The sequence below is a fragment of the Palaemon carinicauda genome, chromosome 19, assembly GCF_036898095.1.
Source record: "Palaemon carinicauda isolate YSFRI2023 chromosome 19, ASM3689809v2, whole genome shotgun sequence".
Lineage (NCBI taxonomy): Eukaryota > Metazoa > Arthropoda > Malacostraca > Decapoda > Palaemonidae > Palaemon > Palaemon carinicauda.
The window spans coordinates 37315495-37333077 of NC_090743.1; the positions used below are offsets into that span (position 1 = coordinate 37315495).

The 17583-nt window shown below is 40.0% G+C and overlaps 1 protein-coding gene across 1 annotated transcript; it reads left to right on the forward strand.

The window, feature by feature from the left end:
* The first annotated feature begins 10204 nt into the window (after positions 1 to 10204).
* On the forward strand, positions 10205 to 10753 carry LOC137658961 (uncharacterized). Its single transcript, XM_068394071.1, has one exon. The coding sequence runs from the start codon at positions 10205 to 10207 to the stop codon at positions 10751 to 10753; it is 549 nt and encodes a 182-aa protein (XP_068250172.1).
* Positions 10754 to 17583: the final 6830 nt, after the last annotated feature.

A 17583-nucleotide genomic window follows, 5' to 3' on the forward strand; every position in this document is an offset into this window, starting at 1 on the left:
CAGAACCCCCTCTCCACCCAAGCTAGGACCAAGGAGGGCCAGGCAATGGCTGCTGATGACTCAGCAGTCAGACCTATAAGCTCCCCTCAAAACCCCCATCCTTAGCTCGCAAGGATGGTGAAGTTGCAGCGACCAAAGAAACTAACGAGTTTGAGCGGGACTCAAACCCCTGTCTGGCGTTCAACAGTCAGGGACATTAAAACATTGCCCACCCATTTTTAGAATACCAACAATGTGAAAGATTTCCCTACTGACAATAGCTGTTGTATATAATGGAAACATCCCTGTCTGGCGATCTGATGGACTAGGTTTCGAGACCCACTCAAGCTCCATACTTTCTTGTTGTGTCTGCAACCTCAACATCCTTGTGAGATAAGGCGGGAAGTTTGAGGTCTACCCACCAAGTCATTAATAGCCATTGCCTGGCCCTGGCTTAGGTTTAGGTGAAGAGAAGGCTTGAGGGCTGTTCATATGTATACATGGTCAGCCTCCATGCCATTATCACTATCCCTTGCCTCTGCCATTCAAAGAGCAACGATTAAAACTTCAATAGCTGCTTCAACGATACAGTTAAATTGTCTGGTTTCAGTTTTATCTGAGGACACGCTCGCCAGAACGTCAGTCTGGCCAGCCGAATACACCACAGTGGTGGCCAAGCACAGAAGTAACCTCCCCAGTAAATAGCGTAAACTCAAGGTTCGAGGCAGCAATCGATCTGCAGACCATGTACATGTAAGGCGAATGCGTTACCACTGTACAGGTATATATATATATATATATATATATATATATATATATATATATATATATATATATATATATATATATGTATATATATGTATATATATATATATATATATATACATATATACATACATACATACATATACATATATATATATATATATATATATATATATTTATATACATACATATATATATATATATATATATATACATATATATATATAAACCTTGTGTGAGAGTTATAAACATATCAAAATAATATTACAGATGGTTTTGAGCATTATTCCTAAGCGAAGTCAAACTTTGACTTAGCCTATATATCTAAGCTGTTTTTTTTTTTTCTTTGACCTTTTAAATACAGCACTGCACTTCATGGCATTATTTGTTGGCGAAATTATATTACCTAATTTAAATTATAGTTTGATTTGTGAATTTTGACCTGCCCACGTGAAACGCTTTATCAAGTAAAAGTTATTAAAGACTGGACTGTAAGATAGAAGAAATAAATCCTGAACAAATGTTTCTACCTCCCATAAAGTGATCTTACTGGAACCTTTAACCTTTGTAATACAAAGAGAATTGTTTTGCAACTGGAAACACAAAGAAGAACAGAGATCCCAGTGCTTACGAGATACAAGTATTTTCAGGTTTCCACGCGAAGTGACTTCAATGGCAATAACCCTGAATTGAAATTGTTTTATTGGCAATAGACTGTTCGTACAGACTTCGCGGTTCTTGGAAAGACTCCACGCGTGAAGTTAATACCAAATGGTATTTTCTTGGTCCGACGAGTTGGGTGGACTAAGCTACAACCTTCGTTGGAAAAGCAGGATGCTTCAGTATAAGCCCAAGGGCTCCAACCAGGAAAAATAGCTCATAGAGCACAGGAAATGAGGAAAAAGATAGAATAGCATGCCTATGTGTACCCTCAAGCAACAGAACTCTACCCAAGACGAGAAAACAATGGCTTGATTTGAGAGTGCCCTTCTCCTGGAAGAGCTGCTTACCATACCTAAAGAGTCTCTCTTCTACCCCTACCAAGAGGAAAGTAGCCATTGAACAATTACACTGCAGTAGTTAACCCCTTGAGTGAAAAAGAAAAAGTGTTATCAGATGTATGAAGACAAAAGAGAATGTGGAAAGAATAGGTCATAAGACTATTTAATGTATATGTAGACAAAAGAAAATGGGCCGTAACCATAGAGAGGGATACAATGTATTACTGCCTGGCCAGTCAAAGCATCCAATAACTCTATAGCGCTAGTATCTCAACAGGTGGCTGATACCCTGGCCAACCTACTACCTCTAACCACCCACAGACCTATCAAACGTAAGCTGGGATTTCTAATTTGAGCATTAGAGTCTAATCCACTGGTACTTAGAAAAAAAAAAATACGGGATTTTGTGGTGCATGCGTGTATTCTTAAATATTTTCTGCACTGTTCAAATGTACCACAGACTTCGGCTCTCAAAAATTTAAAGATAACATTCAGAAATGCAACTGAAAAATGTCTAGAAAACTTTCTAAAATGTTTGACACAGGAAAGACGAAAATTAAACGGAAATGAAAATTCAAAATATCGCTATAGTTCACATTCAATCCCCCTGACACATATTTTATTAATCCCTCCAAGTTTACAATTTAATGTTCATAATGCTGTTTAAAAAACATGAAAAAAACGATTGTTCATAATATTGTAAAAAAAAAAAGAAGGTTGTTCATAATACTGTAAAAAAACATGAAAAAAACGGTTGTTTACGACATTGTAAAATAACATAAAAAAACATGTTCATAATATTATAAAAAACGAAAAAACAGTTTGTTCATAATATAAACAACGGAAAAAAGAGGTTCATAATATTGAAAAAACTAAGAAAACAGGTTGTTCATGAAATTGTAAAAAAAACATGAAAAAGCAGATTGTTCATAATGCTGTAAAAAAACACGAAAAAACAGGTTTTTCATATTGTTAAAAGCATGAAATAAAGGTTGTTCATATTGTAAAAAAGAAAAAGACATGAAAAAGAGGTTGTTCATAATATTGTAAAATAAAAGCATAAAACAGAGTAAATTATTTCATCTGATAACCTCCATCTTCGGCAAAAATAGTAAACACACACCAAGTTTAATACCCAACACTCTCAGAAACGAAGCAATTAATTTGATAATTAGTAAATCATGTGAACTAATGAATCTAGAAAAAGGAGATAAAAAGAAAATCCAAGGAAGTACGAACGAAAGCCAAGGTTAAGGTAATTTCGTATAAGCAAAAAAAAAAAAAAAAAAAAAAAAAAAAAAAAAAAGGCAAATAATAGGCGAAAAAAGAAAAAAAATAAGAGTAAATTTCATAGCAACAGGCGGTGGTGCTAATCAACTCAGTCCAGTAACAGGCGTAATCATAATTAAGTTGGCTAGGTATAAGTGAGACAATAACACAGAATTAAGATGGTCAGTTAAATGTATAGATGCAATGAAAAATAGATTGATTAATCATATTAATTATATCATAAAGCAAATACGATCAATTAACCGAAAGAAATTATTTATATATGACAAAAATAAAAATCTCGGATATCATGAGAAAGAAATGTTTAAAAAGAGAAAAATAAAAAAATTATTCTCACAGAGAGAGAGAGAGAGAGAGAGAGAGAGAGAGAGAGAGAGAGAGAGAGAGAGAGAGAGAGAGATAATTAACGGAAAAGAATGAAAGGTATATGACGCAAATAAAAACACCGGGAAATTACGAGAAATAAATATTTGAAATGAATAAAATAAAATAAATACTCTCTCTCAGAGAGAGAGAGAGAGAGAGAGAGAGAGAGAGAGAGAGAGAGAGAGAGAGAGAGAGAGAGAGAGACCCCTTAAGTACTTGGAAAGCTAATAGAATATTCAAATGGGGAAAATTAAAATAAAAGAACACTTAAGTAAATGAACCATTAAGAAGCGAAACAAGACGTCTAAAGTGGATACACGTATTTTTTGACACTTGGCCATAGAGTACTGTCTTGACGTTATTCCTGTGGCAAAGAACGAGAACCCTTGTTGGGATGACGTGGATGTTGGGGAATTCATGAACCAAATAGAGGGGCACTCAGTAAAGCACACACCTCCCCCGTGGCAGTTTATTTCTCGACCTTTTGCTCGAACCTGTCCTTGACCTTTAACCTTTAAAAATGATCGGGGTAAATATTTAGATAGATATGCAAACACACAGATTCCACCTTCCCACCAGCTCCTAACTACAACCATCTGGTTCGGCAATTTGTGGGAGAGAATGAATTCCGAGTGTACCTCTCAGGGTACTGCCTGTTCCCAGGGTATGACTACTACTACTCTCCTCCTGAGAGTGAGGAATATATATATATATATATATATATATATATATATATATATATATATATATATATATATATACATATATATATATATATATATACATATATATATACATATACATATATATACATATATATATACATATACATATATATACATATATATATATACATATACATATATATACATATATATATATATATATATATATATATATACATATATATATACATATATATATACATATATATATAACATATATACATATATATATATACATATATATATATATATATATATATATATATATATATATATATATATATATATATAACCAGACACGCTCTTTATATAGGAGAGATAAGCGGAATTTCCTATAAAAATGACTGAATTCCTCCTCCCCAAAAATAATTACCTTTGCTGTTAAAAGAAGCAAGATTAAACTGCCTTAGTTGCTATTATAAATTACCACATTTTTTAATAATACAGCTGATATAACCATATAAAGTAATAAAAAAATAACTTTAGCCGGTTATGCTATCATGAATAACTCCCCTTTAAAATACTAACAAAAAATTCTTCAGTTATAATTATTTAAAATTAACAACCAAAATAATTTACCTCCGCTACAACATTTTAAAGCTACCAACCATTTCACAACCGTCTATTACCACATGCTTATAAAGTTCTAGAAAAAATCATACAAAGTAGAATAACAAGGCAAGAAGGGGAAATAATTGATGAGGGGCAAGCAGGATTTAGGGCGGGTAGAGGAACAATTGATCATGTATTCACTTTCTGAAAAATCACAGAAAAATTCTAGGAGAAGGGAAAACATCTGTATTGTGTATTTATTGACTTCAGACAAGCGTTTGACTCCATATGGAGGGAAGGAATGGTTAGGATTTTGAAAGAATGGGGATTAGAAACAAAAATACTGGAGATTGTATGAAAGGACACCAGCTAAGTTAAGAAAGAACAGTGTTTGACAGAATAGTTCGTAACCACTGGTGGGTTATATAAGGTGGCCCACTATCACCATACCTCTTCAACTTAAACTTGGAATGGGTAATAAAAATGGTACTTGGAGATTATGAGGGGGGCATAGATATAGGAAGGACCAAAATATCTAACATGAGATATGCAGATGACATAGTGCTTGTAGAAGAAACTAAGGAGGAACTTTAGAGAGTGTTTAGAATGGCGAAGGAGCAGTGCAATAGGTATGAATTAGTGAAAAACAGAGAAAACTGGTATGAAAATTGGACACCAGAGAGAGGCCTTAGAAATACAGCTATCAGAGGGAGAAGTGGAACAAGTCAATGAGTTTAAATATTTGGGAGTATTTTTCACAGCAGATGGAAAGATGGAAAGAGCAATTCAACACCGAATCTCAAGTGGCTAGAAAGCATTTGGAAGGCTAAGAAGAATCTGGAAAGATAGAAACATATCCATTAATTTGAAAATTAGAATATCAAGAGCAATGGTGATCCCTTTAAAATTAAATGAAATGTCTGAGAAGAATCTGTGGTATAAGATGGGAGGACAGAATTACGAACAAGAAAGTGAGAGAAACGGCTAGTGTTGAGGACACAATTCTGATTAAAGTGGAGGACATTCAGATGAGATGGTTTGGGCATGTACAGAGGATGGAACAGGACAGATAGCCAAAGATAGTGCTGCATGGACGGGAGGCCTGAAACAGACCAAGAGGACCACCGAGAGATTCATGGTTGAAAACTATTAAGAAAGCAAATAGAGGCGAGACATTTCAGCAACTGGCACAGATGGCATTGGATAAGGATCTCTGGAGAGAATGGCGCTATCAGATGCAGGACCCAACCCGGAAAATTCCAGACGAAATTTAGTGAGTGATCTATATTTGTATATATATATATTTGTATATATATATATATATATATATATATATATATATACAGATATATATATATACAAATATATATATATACAAATATATACACACACACATATATATATGTGTGTGTGTGTATATGTATATATATGAATATGTATATATATATATATATATATATATATATATATATATATATATATATATATATATATATATATATATATATATATATATATAGAACTACATCAGTAGCCTATACTGTTCTCAGTCCTATACTGAAGCTTCATGAGCAGTGCATCAAACACCATCTACTTCACAATCCACGTAGGTCTGGTACACCTCCATCGGGCCATTCGGTAAACTAACCGTGACCCAGAAAGTCCAAGGAACTTCTTATAAAATTGTACGTCCTATTAATAAACAACTTTCGTTGGAATACCTCTATAGTATATGGGACACCTTAATTGGAATTCATTCATTAGGGCGAATGAAAGCATGGTCGACCTCTAATAGTTGTTCCAGGAAATAGAAGGACAGAACATCATAGAACTTGACTTTTTTTTCAAATTCCAAGGGGAATTACTTAGTGTACCTTCCCTAGATCCCCTCCGGAGGAATACCCTTCGGAGGAACCCCCTTCCGAGGAAACCCTACCAGCTTTCGTACGTCTTCCCCTCCCTCGTCTCATTTAGTGTATCTACCATAGATTCCCCTTAGGAGGAACCCCCTTCGAAGGAGACCCGACCAGCTTTCGTGCGCCTTCGCCTCCATCGTCTAAGGGCCTCTCCCAACCCCATGGAGGGGGGGGGGGGGAGGGGCGATTGCCTTCTTTCCATATCCTTGATGGAAAGGCGATGAAATACTTGAATATAAAAAGAAATTCCATATGAACCTCAAATCTCTCCTAAAATCTAAGTTTTCCCTAAACGGGTTGGTAATCTATAGGACCACTTCACAATGCCTGTTGTATAGCGTGTTGGTGTAAAATCAAAAGGGGCACACGGGGGAGGGGGGGGCGTTATAAAATATAGAAAATTAATGCTAATTGGTTGGTTAAATATAGTATATAATTGCATATTCTTATATGACTGTTCTTGCACACTCTCGCCTATATACTATAATAAAAAGTACTCTCTCTCTCTCTCTCTCTCTCTCTCTCTCTCTCTCTCTCTCTCTCTGTATATATATATATATATATATATATATATATATATATATGTATGTATATATATATATATATATATATATATATATATATATATATATTTATATATATATATATGTATACGTATATATACAGAGAGAGAGAGAGAGAGAGAGAGAGAGAGAGAGAGAGAGAGAGAGAGAGAGAGAGACTTATTTTTACGGATCACGTACACTAGTGCTTTTACATAACTGTTCTCTGTTGAAATAGAAATGGAGAAAATGTATATACAGATAATAGAGCTGAAAATACATAAGTAGTATTAGTACTAGCGGTAGATATCACATAAAATATATGTTATTAATAAACGATGAAAGATTATTCAGTCTTCAACTTCTCTCTTAGTAAAGGATATAACTAAAACATACTTCAAATATGCTATAGTTAGGTTTATAAGGTAACCGTGAGTCATGCTGATGGAATAATAGACAGGCTGAGATGGATCATTGGCAATCCCATATCGTGTACACCTATGGATAATAGCCTGTATTTGTAAAGGTTTTTTTCCTAAGTGCCTTGAACTATTTAAGTAGTCGCGATGCCCAAGTTGCGATGTCGGGCAAGCATATGAAAGACACGCTGATATACGAGCATAATATAAGATACGCTGACTGACAAACACAGGAGCGAGCATGTGGAAGACACGCTGACAGCCAAACATAGGGGTCTAGCATATGAGAGACACGCCGACAGCCAAACATAAGGGACGAGCATATGAAAGACACGCTGACAGCCAAACATAAGGGGCGAGCATATGAAAGACATGCATTCAGTTCTGTCGCTGCTCCCCCAGAGAGAGGACCTCCTGACTGCTGGCTGCCTGCCACCTGCTGCTTTTGCCTGGGGATAGCTGCTTCCTGTTTGCTGCCCTCTCTGCTTGCAGAGATCGCCGCCACCGCTGTCGACAGTTTTCCTGCCTGTAGGGGCTGACTAGTGCTACCCCTACTGTGTAGGCTGCTGTAGGGCGCCTTTCAGTGCTACTGACTAGGGCCCTCAAAATACCGGCTGATCTTCAGCCTTTTTCTAACAGACCCTCCTGTGGAACATCTGGTAGCCCTTGTGGTCTTTAAAACTCTAGTCGAAACAGGAATCAAGGGTCAAAAACTTCCCTCTCTTGCCGTCAGTGGCATAGGGCAGCTAGGCTTGGCGCCTATAAGCCAAGGATAGGGGATAGGACTTTGTAAGACTGCCGTAAATAAGCCAGGTTTTAAATGATCTCACACATAGTTTCAATAAAGAAATAGGTTGTACAGTGTTTTATTTACATCCACTAAACATCCCTGCCAGCAGGAGTGGACTGCTGGGCTGACATAGTGCTTTGTAAACAGTAAGGAGGCTCCCCAGCTGCGACTTGTGTAGGCTAGTATCTAGCTACTAATAGGATAGACAGGGCCCCCCTGACTAATCGTTGTCTTACAGATTCTTTTTATTCATTTTTCGACCTTTACCTAAAACCTTGTCTGGGGCCTAAGGGGTTAAAGGGTTGGACAACCCAAACAGGCACACTGACTGTCTTCGAACCCCCCCCCCCCCCCTTCTAGGACTTGTCTTGGAAGAAGGTTCATGAGCTAACCTTAATAGAGCTCGAAGCAATGGCTGCCGGTGAGATAGAAACTCACCCGGATCTGAAACCCTGCATGGATATAGACCTCCCAAACCAAAAAAGGACCCAGGAAGAGATTGATGTTGATACCCAGGAATGGCCCCAAATCTGTAGAAAGAAGAAACAGGTCCAGAGGAACACTGCCCCTGCTGAAAATGGACCCCAACCAAGCACGCCCAGATGGAGAAAGAAGGACAACTCCAGAAGACCAGAGCATTGGAAAGAGCTACTACTTTAGAGTAGTGGCCAGTAACTCTTCGGAGGCATTCAAGGCTATTGCAGCATTTGAACAGACGCACAAGAATATCAAGATTGTGGCTAAACCAAACCGTCAAGGGCAATGGATGATCTCCACTCAAGATGCCAGAGCCCTTATCACCCTGAGAGGCACCTCCGACATACAATTGAAGGAACTCAAGGAGGAAGAAAAAGTAAAAAAGGCTGTAGTTGTGGGCTACCTAGCAGACATGAAGGAGAGCCACCTTACAAAGCTGCCCAACATTACAGAGGCAGAAAGGATGACCAACAAGGCTGGCTATCTAACCGAGGCCATTTTTATCACTTTCAAGGGAACTCACCCCAAGAAAGTAGATCTTGGCGTTTAAAGCGGTTTCTGGGTAAAGAAATACTACCCAGACCCATTAAGATGCTACAACTGCCAAAAGTTTGGCCACCATAAGGACCAGTACCAGGCCAAATTCCCAACCTGTGCCGTATGCAGTCAGAGGCACCCAACTCAGGACTGCATTGATAAAAAGGTGGCAGGCATACCCACCACACCTAAGTGCCCGAATTGCAAGAAAAGTCACACCGCCATGGCTTGGGGATGCCCTGAAAGGGTAGCCAGGGTAATTGCTGCCCTCCCTTAGGAAAAGAGAAAGGAGCCAAAAGGAAGAGCAGCTCCCAAACCTCTGCCAAAGAGGAGATTCTACTCTCAGGAGCAGCTAAGGAAAGGCTCCTCAAGGGCTAGATCCTCCTCTAGAGCCCCAACTACCACAGCTCAGGTTCCAAAACCTTTACCAAGAACCATCTTTATTAAGACCACGGTTCTCAGGGAAAGGCTAACCAACCTTGTCACACAGGCTGTGACAGGACAGATCAGTGCTGACACCATTGCAGCCAGCATTGAAAAGGTACTCATGGGTTTCCTCTTCAAACCCAAGTCCCCCCCCCCTCTAATGCTATCCAGGAGATCACCTCCCATGCCACAACACCCACACCTTCCACTCCATCACCACTATCACCCGCACCTTCCACATCCGCCACATCAGAACCCATCCCCATCATCCCAGTCACCTCAGCCACCATCACCTCATCCACCCCATCAACAGAGGTCAAGGCAATTGCCTTCGCCCCAAGGGACCCTAGACAGTACTCTTCAACATACACTCAGAAATAAGGTTCCTTAATTGGAACTCGGCAGGAGTGAGGCCAAAAATGTCCTCCCTAATTGCAGTATGCAAAACAGAGGAGATAGATGCCATCCTCTTGCAAGAAACATTCCTAACAACAGGCACAAAGCTTAGAATTGCAGGATACAATGCTTATACCACCTCAATGATAGGCACAGACAAAGGATTAGCTACACTAGTTAGAAAAACAATACCAACAACAAGGTTACACAACCCCATTCCTTGTGGTATCAATGTAGAGACACTGACAGTAACTTTAACATTACTAAACCAAAAAGTGGACATATACAACATTTACAGAAAAATAAACAGGGAAGAACCAGGAGAACTGCAACTGACACAACTCTTTGCATACACAGAAAGACCACCAACACTTATAAGTGGGGATTTTAATGCACACCACCCCATATTATCATCCCCATCAATGACAAACCTTTCAGGGGACCACATAGCATTTGTCCTGGAAGAATTTGAAGGAGTCGCCCTTCTAAACACAAGGCAACCTACACACTTAAGAGGAGGCACACTAGATCTGACTTTTGTCACAACAGCAATAAGGCACCTGACTAGATGAGAGCGCACTCAACCCTGATTAGTGTTCACTTTGCCACAGTAACATAAATTGGAGATACAACAGCTACCTCCAATACCACCACCTTCACCAAGATGGAACCAAGACCTGGCAGACTGGGTCTGCTTCCAACTGGCCATAGAGGAATGGGCAGTAAGCTACAATCCTCCAGAGGACATAGATCAACTAGAGAGAAACCTAGTTGATGCGTTTCACAACGCAGCTAATAAAGGAATGCCCCTGAAGGCAGTAAGAGGAAACTACACATACAAAGACTCCTGGTACTACTGCCCAGAAGTAAGGAGACTTAAAACACGGCTCAATAGGGTCACAATACTTTACAGAAGAAGATCCACAGTAGAAAACAGAGAACTACTGCAAACATTTAAAAATGATATACAACAAAGAATCCATGAAATAAGAATAGAAAAATGGATGGAATGGTACACAAACCTGTCACAGTATACAACACTCACAAAGTTATGGAAATGGCTACACAGAGTAGCTGGAAAAAAAACACACCAATTGCAACACACCCACACCCACAAGAGGAGGCAGAAAGAATTGCAACAGCCTTTGTAAACAGAACACGGTCAGCTAATCTCTCCCCTGAAATCAGAATGCTGCAAGAGCAACTGGCGCCAGCCAGATGGGAGGAAATTAACACACCTTGTCAGCTACAGGATGACACAAACACCCCATACACAATTGAGGAATTGAGGGCAGTGAACAAATCAGGAAAAGACACTGCATCAGGGGCAGACAGGATAACCTACACCATGATCAAACACATGGGTCCAGCAGGAGAAACCGCATTCCTGAAGTTAATGAACAGAACACACTTCAAGCACACAAGGCCTCAAGTCTGGAGGCAACTAGACACACAGCTGATCCCCAAGCCAAAGGATCCAGGGAATCCCAGACCAATAGCTTTAGTATCCTGCATGGATAAGATAGGAGAAAAAATGGTTCTAAACAGCATAAAATACAAAATTGGCCCCCTACACAAACAGCTATATGCATATCAAGAGGGAATTGGAACTTCTGAATGCATTACTGACGAGCTGTATTAATCAAAAGAAGGCAACAATAGTCTCCATAGACTTTGAAAAAGCCTTTGAGCTTGCCAGCCCAGCAGCAATGCTGCAATCAGTGGCCAGAAGAGTAGTAAAAGTTCACCTACTAGCATGGACTAAGAACTATGTGCTAGGAAGACAAGCTAGAGTCAAATTCCAAGGAGTGGTATTAGCTTTTCATGACTTGGAAAATGGCACACCACAAGGAGGGATTCTCAGGCCCCTCCCGTTCAACATCCTCATGGAAAACATAGCCTCTCTCCAACTCCCAGAAGGAGTAGAGATATTTACCTATGCGGATGAAGTATGTGTAATAACTCGAGGACCAGTCAGAATGGTAAGAATGTAGAGAGCACTGAATGACATCAGTCTCAGTCCAATGAGCTGGGACTGAAAATAAACATAGGTAAATCCAAGGCAATGGCAATTAAAACCCCAAACCCCCTGCATCCACTCACAATAGGAATGGAACCCCTAGAGTGGGTGGACAGTTACACATACCTGGGAGTTGTAATAGACAAACAACTGACCTTCAAGGAGGAAATCAAGTATCTCAAGGAAAAAGCAAATGCCAGACTGGCAGCCTTGAGATACATGACAAAGCTAAATGACGGAGCAAATGAGAATGTTCAAAAGAAGTACTACCTAGCCTGTTCCAGAACGCTAGTAGACTATGCCGCTCCAACCCTAACCAACCTGACAGACACCCAAAAAGCCTCAGTAGAAGTAATCCAAAACAATGCCATGAGGCTCATGCTAGGAACCCCTATATGGACAATACTTTGCAACATATGGATGGAAACTGGTCTGTTATCGCTTGAAGACAGGATTGCACAGAGAAATGCATCCACAATTGCAAAGATGTTCCTCTCAGACAGAGACTCGATAACAAAAAAGAGAGTACGAGAGGAACTATCAAAGCACCCTGAGGTTCAAACCCCAAGCTCCTATGGTAAAGACCATAGTAACAACATAAAGAGCCTGGGACTAGCTGAGGATATTATGCAACTAAGCCCAGACTCTGGACAGGTCGCACAACACATCCCACTGTGGAAGAGAGAAGTAGCAACCTTCAGGTACACCAAGCTTCCTAGAGCAAAGGAAGACTGCACGATGGAGGAACTTGGGAATACAGCCTAGGCAGCAATCCGGATTGAGGAAACAGCAGGAGCGCAGACCTATTACACTGACGGTACTGTAGACCCTGGAACCCAAACAACGGGAGCTGCAGTATTTTCCAGTAACCTCACGGCCTGCTGGAGGACATCCAATAATAACTCCACCATGCAGACAGAGCTTGTTGCAATAAAACAAGCACTACATTACTCCATTGTAAATGAGGAAGGAACAGTAGTCATACATACTGACTCAAGATCCTCAATGCAAGCATTGAAACAGGAAAAGAATAAAGAAAACAAGGCCCTGCTGGCTGATATCAAAGCATTATTGTATTAGCACAATGATAGAGGCACACATGTAACTCTAAACTGGATTCCCACTTACACTGGGATACCAGGGAACGAGAAGGCTGATGAACTAGCCAAAAGCACCAGGCACATAGAAATTGTAGAGGTGCACATACAGCCTGCACTACAACAAATTAAGAATAAAATAAAGCCACAGCTCAAAGAAAATCTAATCAAGGAGCTACACAAGTGGACTGGGAATGGCTCTCCCTCTGCCACATGGTACAAATGCTGCCACGGAGCTAGAGGATCCCCCCATTGACAGATACACCCCAAGAAAGCAGGCTGTATGTATACACAGGCTCAGATTGGGATACAATGCAAACTGGGAGATCTTGAATAATAACCAAAGACCCTGCGGACATTGTGATGTCATACGACAACAGACCCTCCTGCACTACCTACTAGAATGTAGGGAAACAACACAGTTGAGGGGTGACCTTCAAATGGACACTAACTCGCCACAAGCCTGGCAGACTCCAGCCACACTGGGAAAAGCAATTGTCAAAAACATAGAGACACAAGGTAACAACCTCTGAAACTCTCATCAAACCATCTCATCCCTCACCGTAAGGCCCTATTCACATCATCCTCTGTATATTTCCATACTAACTCTACTACTAAAAACCTTCCGCAGGGACCCTAGGGATTAAAGGGTTGGACAACCCCATCTACAACCTTTTTCTACTATTCAAAGGCCTTACACCCCCTTTTCAAACTACCACTATCCGTGACATGATGGCCCTCTTCCACTACCATCATCATTCTTACCCTGTTCACATCTGTCTCTACTACTAAAAACCTTTCAAATTTCCTCTTAATTGATCAACCAACCTTCAAAAATTACAGGTTACCTACGGGCCGACCAAGGGAAAGGCCCGTGCCAACAAGAAGTGTTGGCTTTAATACAAACCGACCGACCGATAGACATGCTGACAGCCAAACATAAGGGGCGAGCATACTAAAGACACGCTGACAGCCAAACATAAGGGGCAAGCATATGAAAGACACGCTAACAAACAAACATAAGGGGCGAGTATATGAAAGACACACTGACAGCCATACATAAGGGGCGAGCATATGAAAGACACGCTGACAGCCAAACATAAAAGGCGAGCATATGACAGACATGCTGACAGCCAAACATAAGGAGCCAATATATGAAAGACACACTGACAGCCAAACATAAGGGGTGAGCACATAAAAAACACGCTGACAGGCAAACATAAGGAGCGAGCATATGAAAGACTCGCTGACAGCCATACATAAGGGGTGAGCATATGAAAGACACGCTTACAATTAAACAAAGGAGCAAGCATATGAAAGATACGCTGACAGCCAAACATAAGGGGCTAGCATATGAAAGACACGTTGACGGCCAAACATACGGGGCGAGCCTATGAAAGACCCGCTGACAGCCAAACATAAGGGGCAAGCATATGAAAGACACGCTGACAGCCAAACATAAGGGGCAAGCATATCATGCTGACGGCCAAACATAAGGGGCGAGCATATGAAAGACACGCTGACAGCCAAACATAAGGGGCAAGCATATGAAAGACACGCTGACAGCCAAACATAAGGAGCGAGCATATGAAAGACATGCTGACAGCCTAACATAAGGTAAGAGCACATAAAAGACACGCTGACAGCCAAACATAAGGGGCAAGCATATGAAAGACACGCTGACAGCCAAACATAAGGGGCGACCATATGAAAGACACGCTGACGGCCAAACATAAGGGGCGACCATATGAAAGACACACTGACAGCCAAACATAAGGGGCGAACATATGAAAGACACGGTGACAGCCAAACATAAGGGGCAAGCATATGAAAGACACTCTAACGGCCAAACATAAGGGGCAAGCATATGAAAGACACACTGACAGCCAAACATAAGGGGCGAACATCTGAAAGACACGAAGGGGCGAACATATGAAAGACACGAAGGGGCGAACATATGAAAGACACGCTGACAGCCTAACATAAGGGGCGAGCATATGAAAGACACGCTGACAGCCAAACATAAGGGGCGACCGTATGAAAGACACGCTGACGGCCAAACATAAGGGGCGAGCATATGAAAGACATGCTGACAGCCAAACATAAGGGGCGAACATATGAAAGACACGCTGACAGCCAAACATAAGGGGCGAACATATGAAAGACACGCTGACAGCCAAACATAAGGGGCGAACATATGAAAAACACGCTGACAGCCTAACATAAGGGGCGAGCATATGAAAGACACGCTGACAGCCAAACATAAGGGGCGACCATATGAAAGACACGCTGACGGCCAAACATAAGGGGCGAGCATATGAAAGACGCGCTGACAGCCAAACATAAAGGGCGAACATATGAAAGACACGCTGACAGCCTAACATAAGGGGCGAGCATATGAAAGACACGCTGACAGCCTAACATAAGGGGCGAGCATATGAAAGACACGCTGACAGCCAAACATAAGGGGTGAGCATATGAAAGACACGCTGACAGTCAAACATAAGGGGAAAGCATAGGAAAGACACGCTGACAGCGAAACATAAGGGGCGAGCATATCAAAGACACGCTGACAGCCAAACATAAGGGGCGACCGTATGAAAGACACGCTGACAGCCAAACATAAGGAGTCAACATATGATAGACAAATTGACAGACAAACATAAGCACAGACAGACAGATGTGCAGTTATGATAATAAGGTGAAAATAATAGATAGTAGACTGATTTTGGAAGTTTTCCTCATAAGTGCCCATGACCTTTGACCTCGACCTTCCAAATTTTATTCATTTCCAGCTTTTTATATATCAGTTAATCCCTGCAAGTTTTATTACGAATCAAATTGTGGCCAGGAAGCTGTTCACAAACAAAACAACACACACAAACAGGGAATGAAACATAACCTCCTTCCAACTTCGTTGGGGTAAGTAATAACTCTTCCTGACTTCATAGAAAGCTATTTAGAGTTTCAGTTTCTGAATCTATAGTCCATTTCTTTTAGCAAGGCAGATTTGCACCGACTCGCAACGGTGCCCTTTTAGCTCGGAAAAAGTTTCCTGATCGCTGATTGGTTAGAATTATCTTGTCCAACCAATCAGCGACCAGGAAATTTTTCCGAGCTAAAAGGGCACCGCTGCGAGTCGGTGCAAATATGCCTCGCTAAAAGAAATGGACTATAGTTTAATACGAAGGCCTTCAAAGACAGGGAGACGATCTATCTTTATGTGGATCTATCATGATGGTCTAGCTTTGTATAAAGTTCAACTGGAAGTCCTTCAAAATTATGGCTTAGTTGCAATGACAAGGTAAACATTTCATTCTGACAAACGAACAGGCAGCCAGACTGGTTATTGAAGGATGAACTGACAGACAGAGACAGATAGAATGACAGTTTTGATAAGGAAAATAAAACGGTACTGAAAAATACTCTCCAAAAATACTTCGACATATACCACTGAGACTGCATACCTGGGCCAATATAAACAACATCCTATAAGTACATACACTTAGCCTACAAAAGACCACGTTAGTAATCATGATTCTAAATTGGGTCTGATTATTATTAAAATTGTTATTATTATTATTATTGTTGTTATCATTATCATTATTATTATCATTATTATTATTATTATTATTATTATTATTATTATTATTATTATTATTAGCTATGCTAAAATCCTAGTTGGAAAAGTATTATGGTATAAGCTCAAAGGTTCCATAAGGGAAAATAGCCCTGAGGAATGAAAATAAGGAAACAGATAAAATAGTGTACCTGAGTGTACCCCCAAGCAAAAAAACTCTAACCTATGATTGTGAAAAACAATGGTACAGAGGCTATGCCACTACCCAAGACTAGAGATTTTATTTTTTTTATTTTGGAGTGCTCTCCTAGAAGAAGTAATGGTTTGTTTTTCTACTGGAATCTGAGAACAAGCTACAAGATCTCTAGTTAAATCTTTTTAATATTGCAACAAAACGAGTAAATAAAAATTGGGAATGTGCATTTGGATAAATTTCATATTATTATTATTATTATTATTATTATTATTATTATTATTACGTGCTAAACTACCCCCCTAGTTGAAAAAGCAGGATGCTATAAGCCCAGGGGCCCAAACAGGGAAAATAGCCCTGTAAGGAAATGAAACAAGGAAAAATGAAATATTTCAAGAACAGTAACATGAATGCCACTCCCTACCTAGTTTATATCAAAAACCTAATTATCATTACTATCATTATCACTTGCTGAGCTATAACCATAACTGGAGTGGCTGGTACATCTCCAT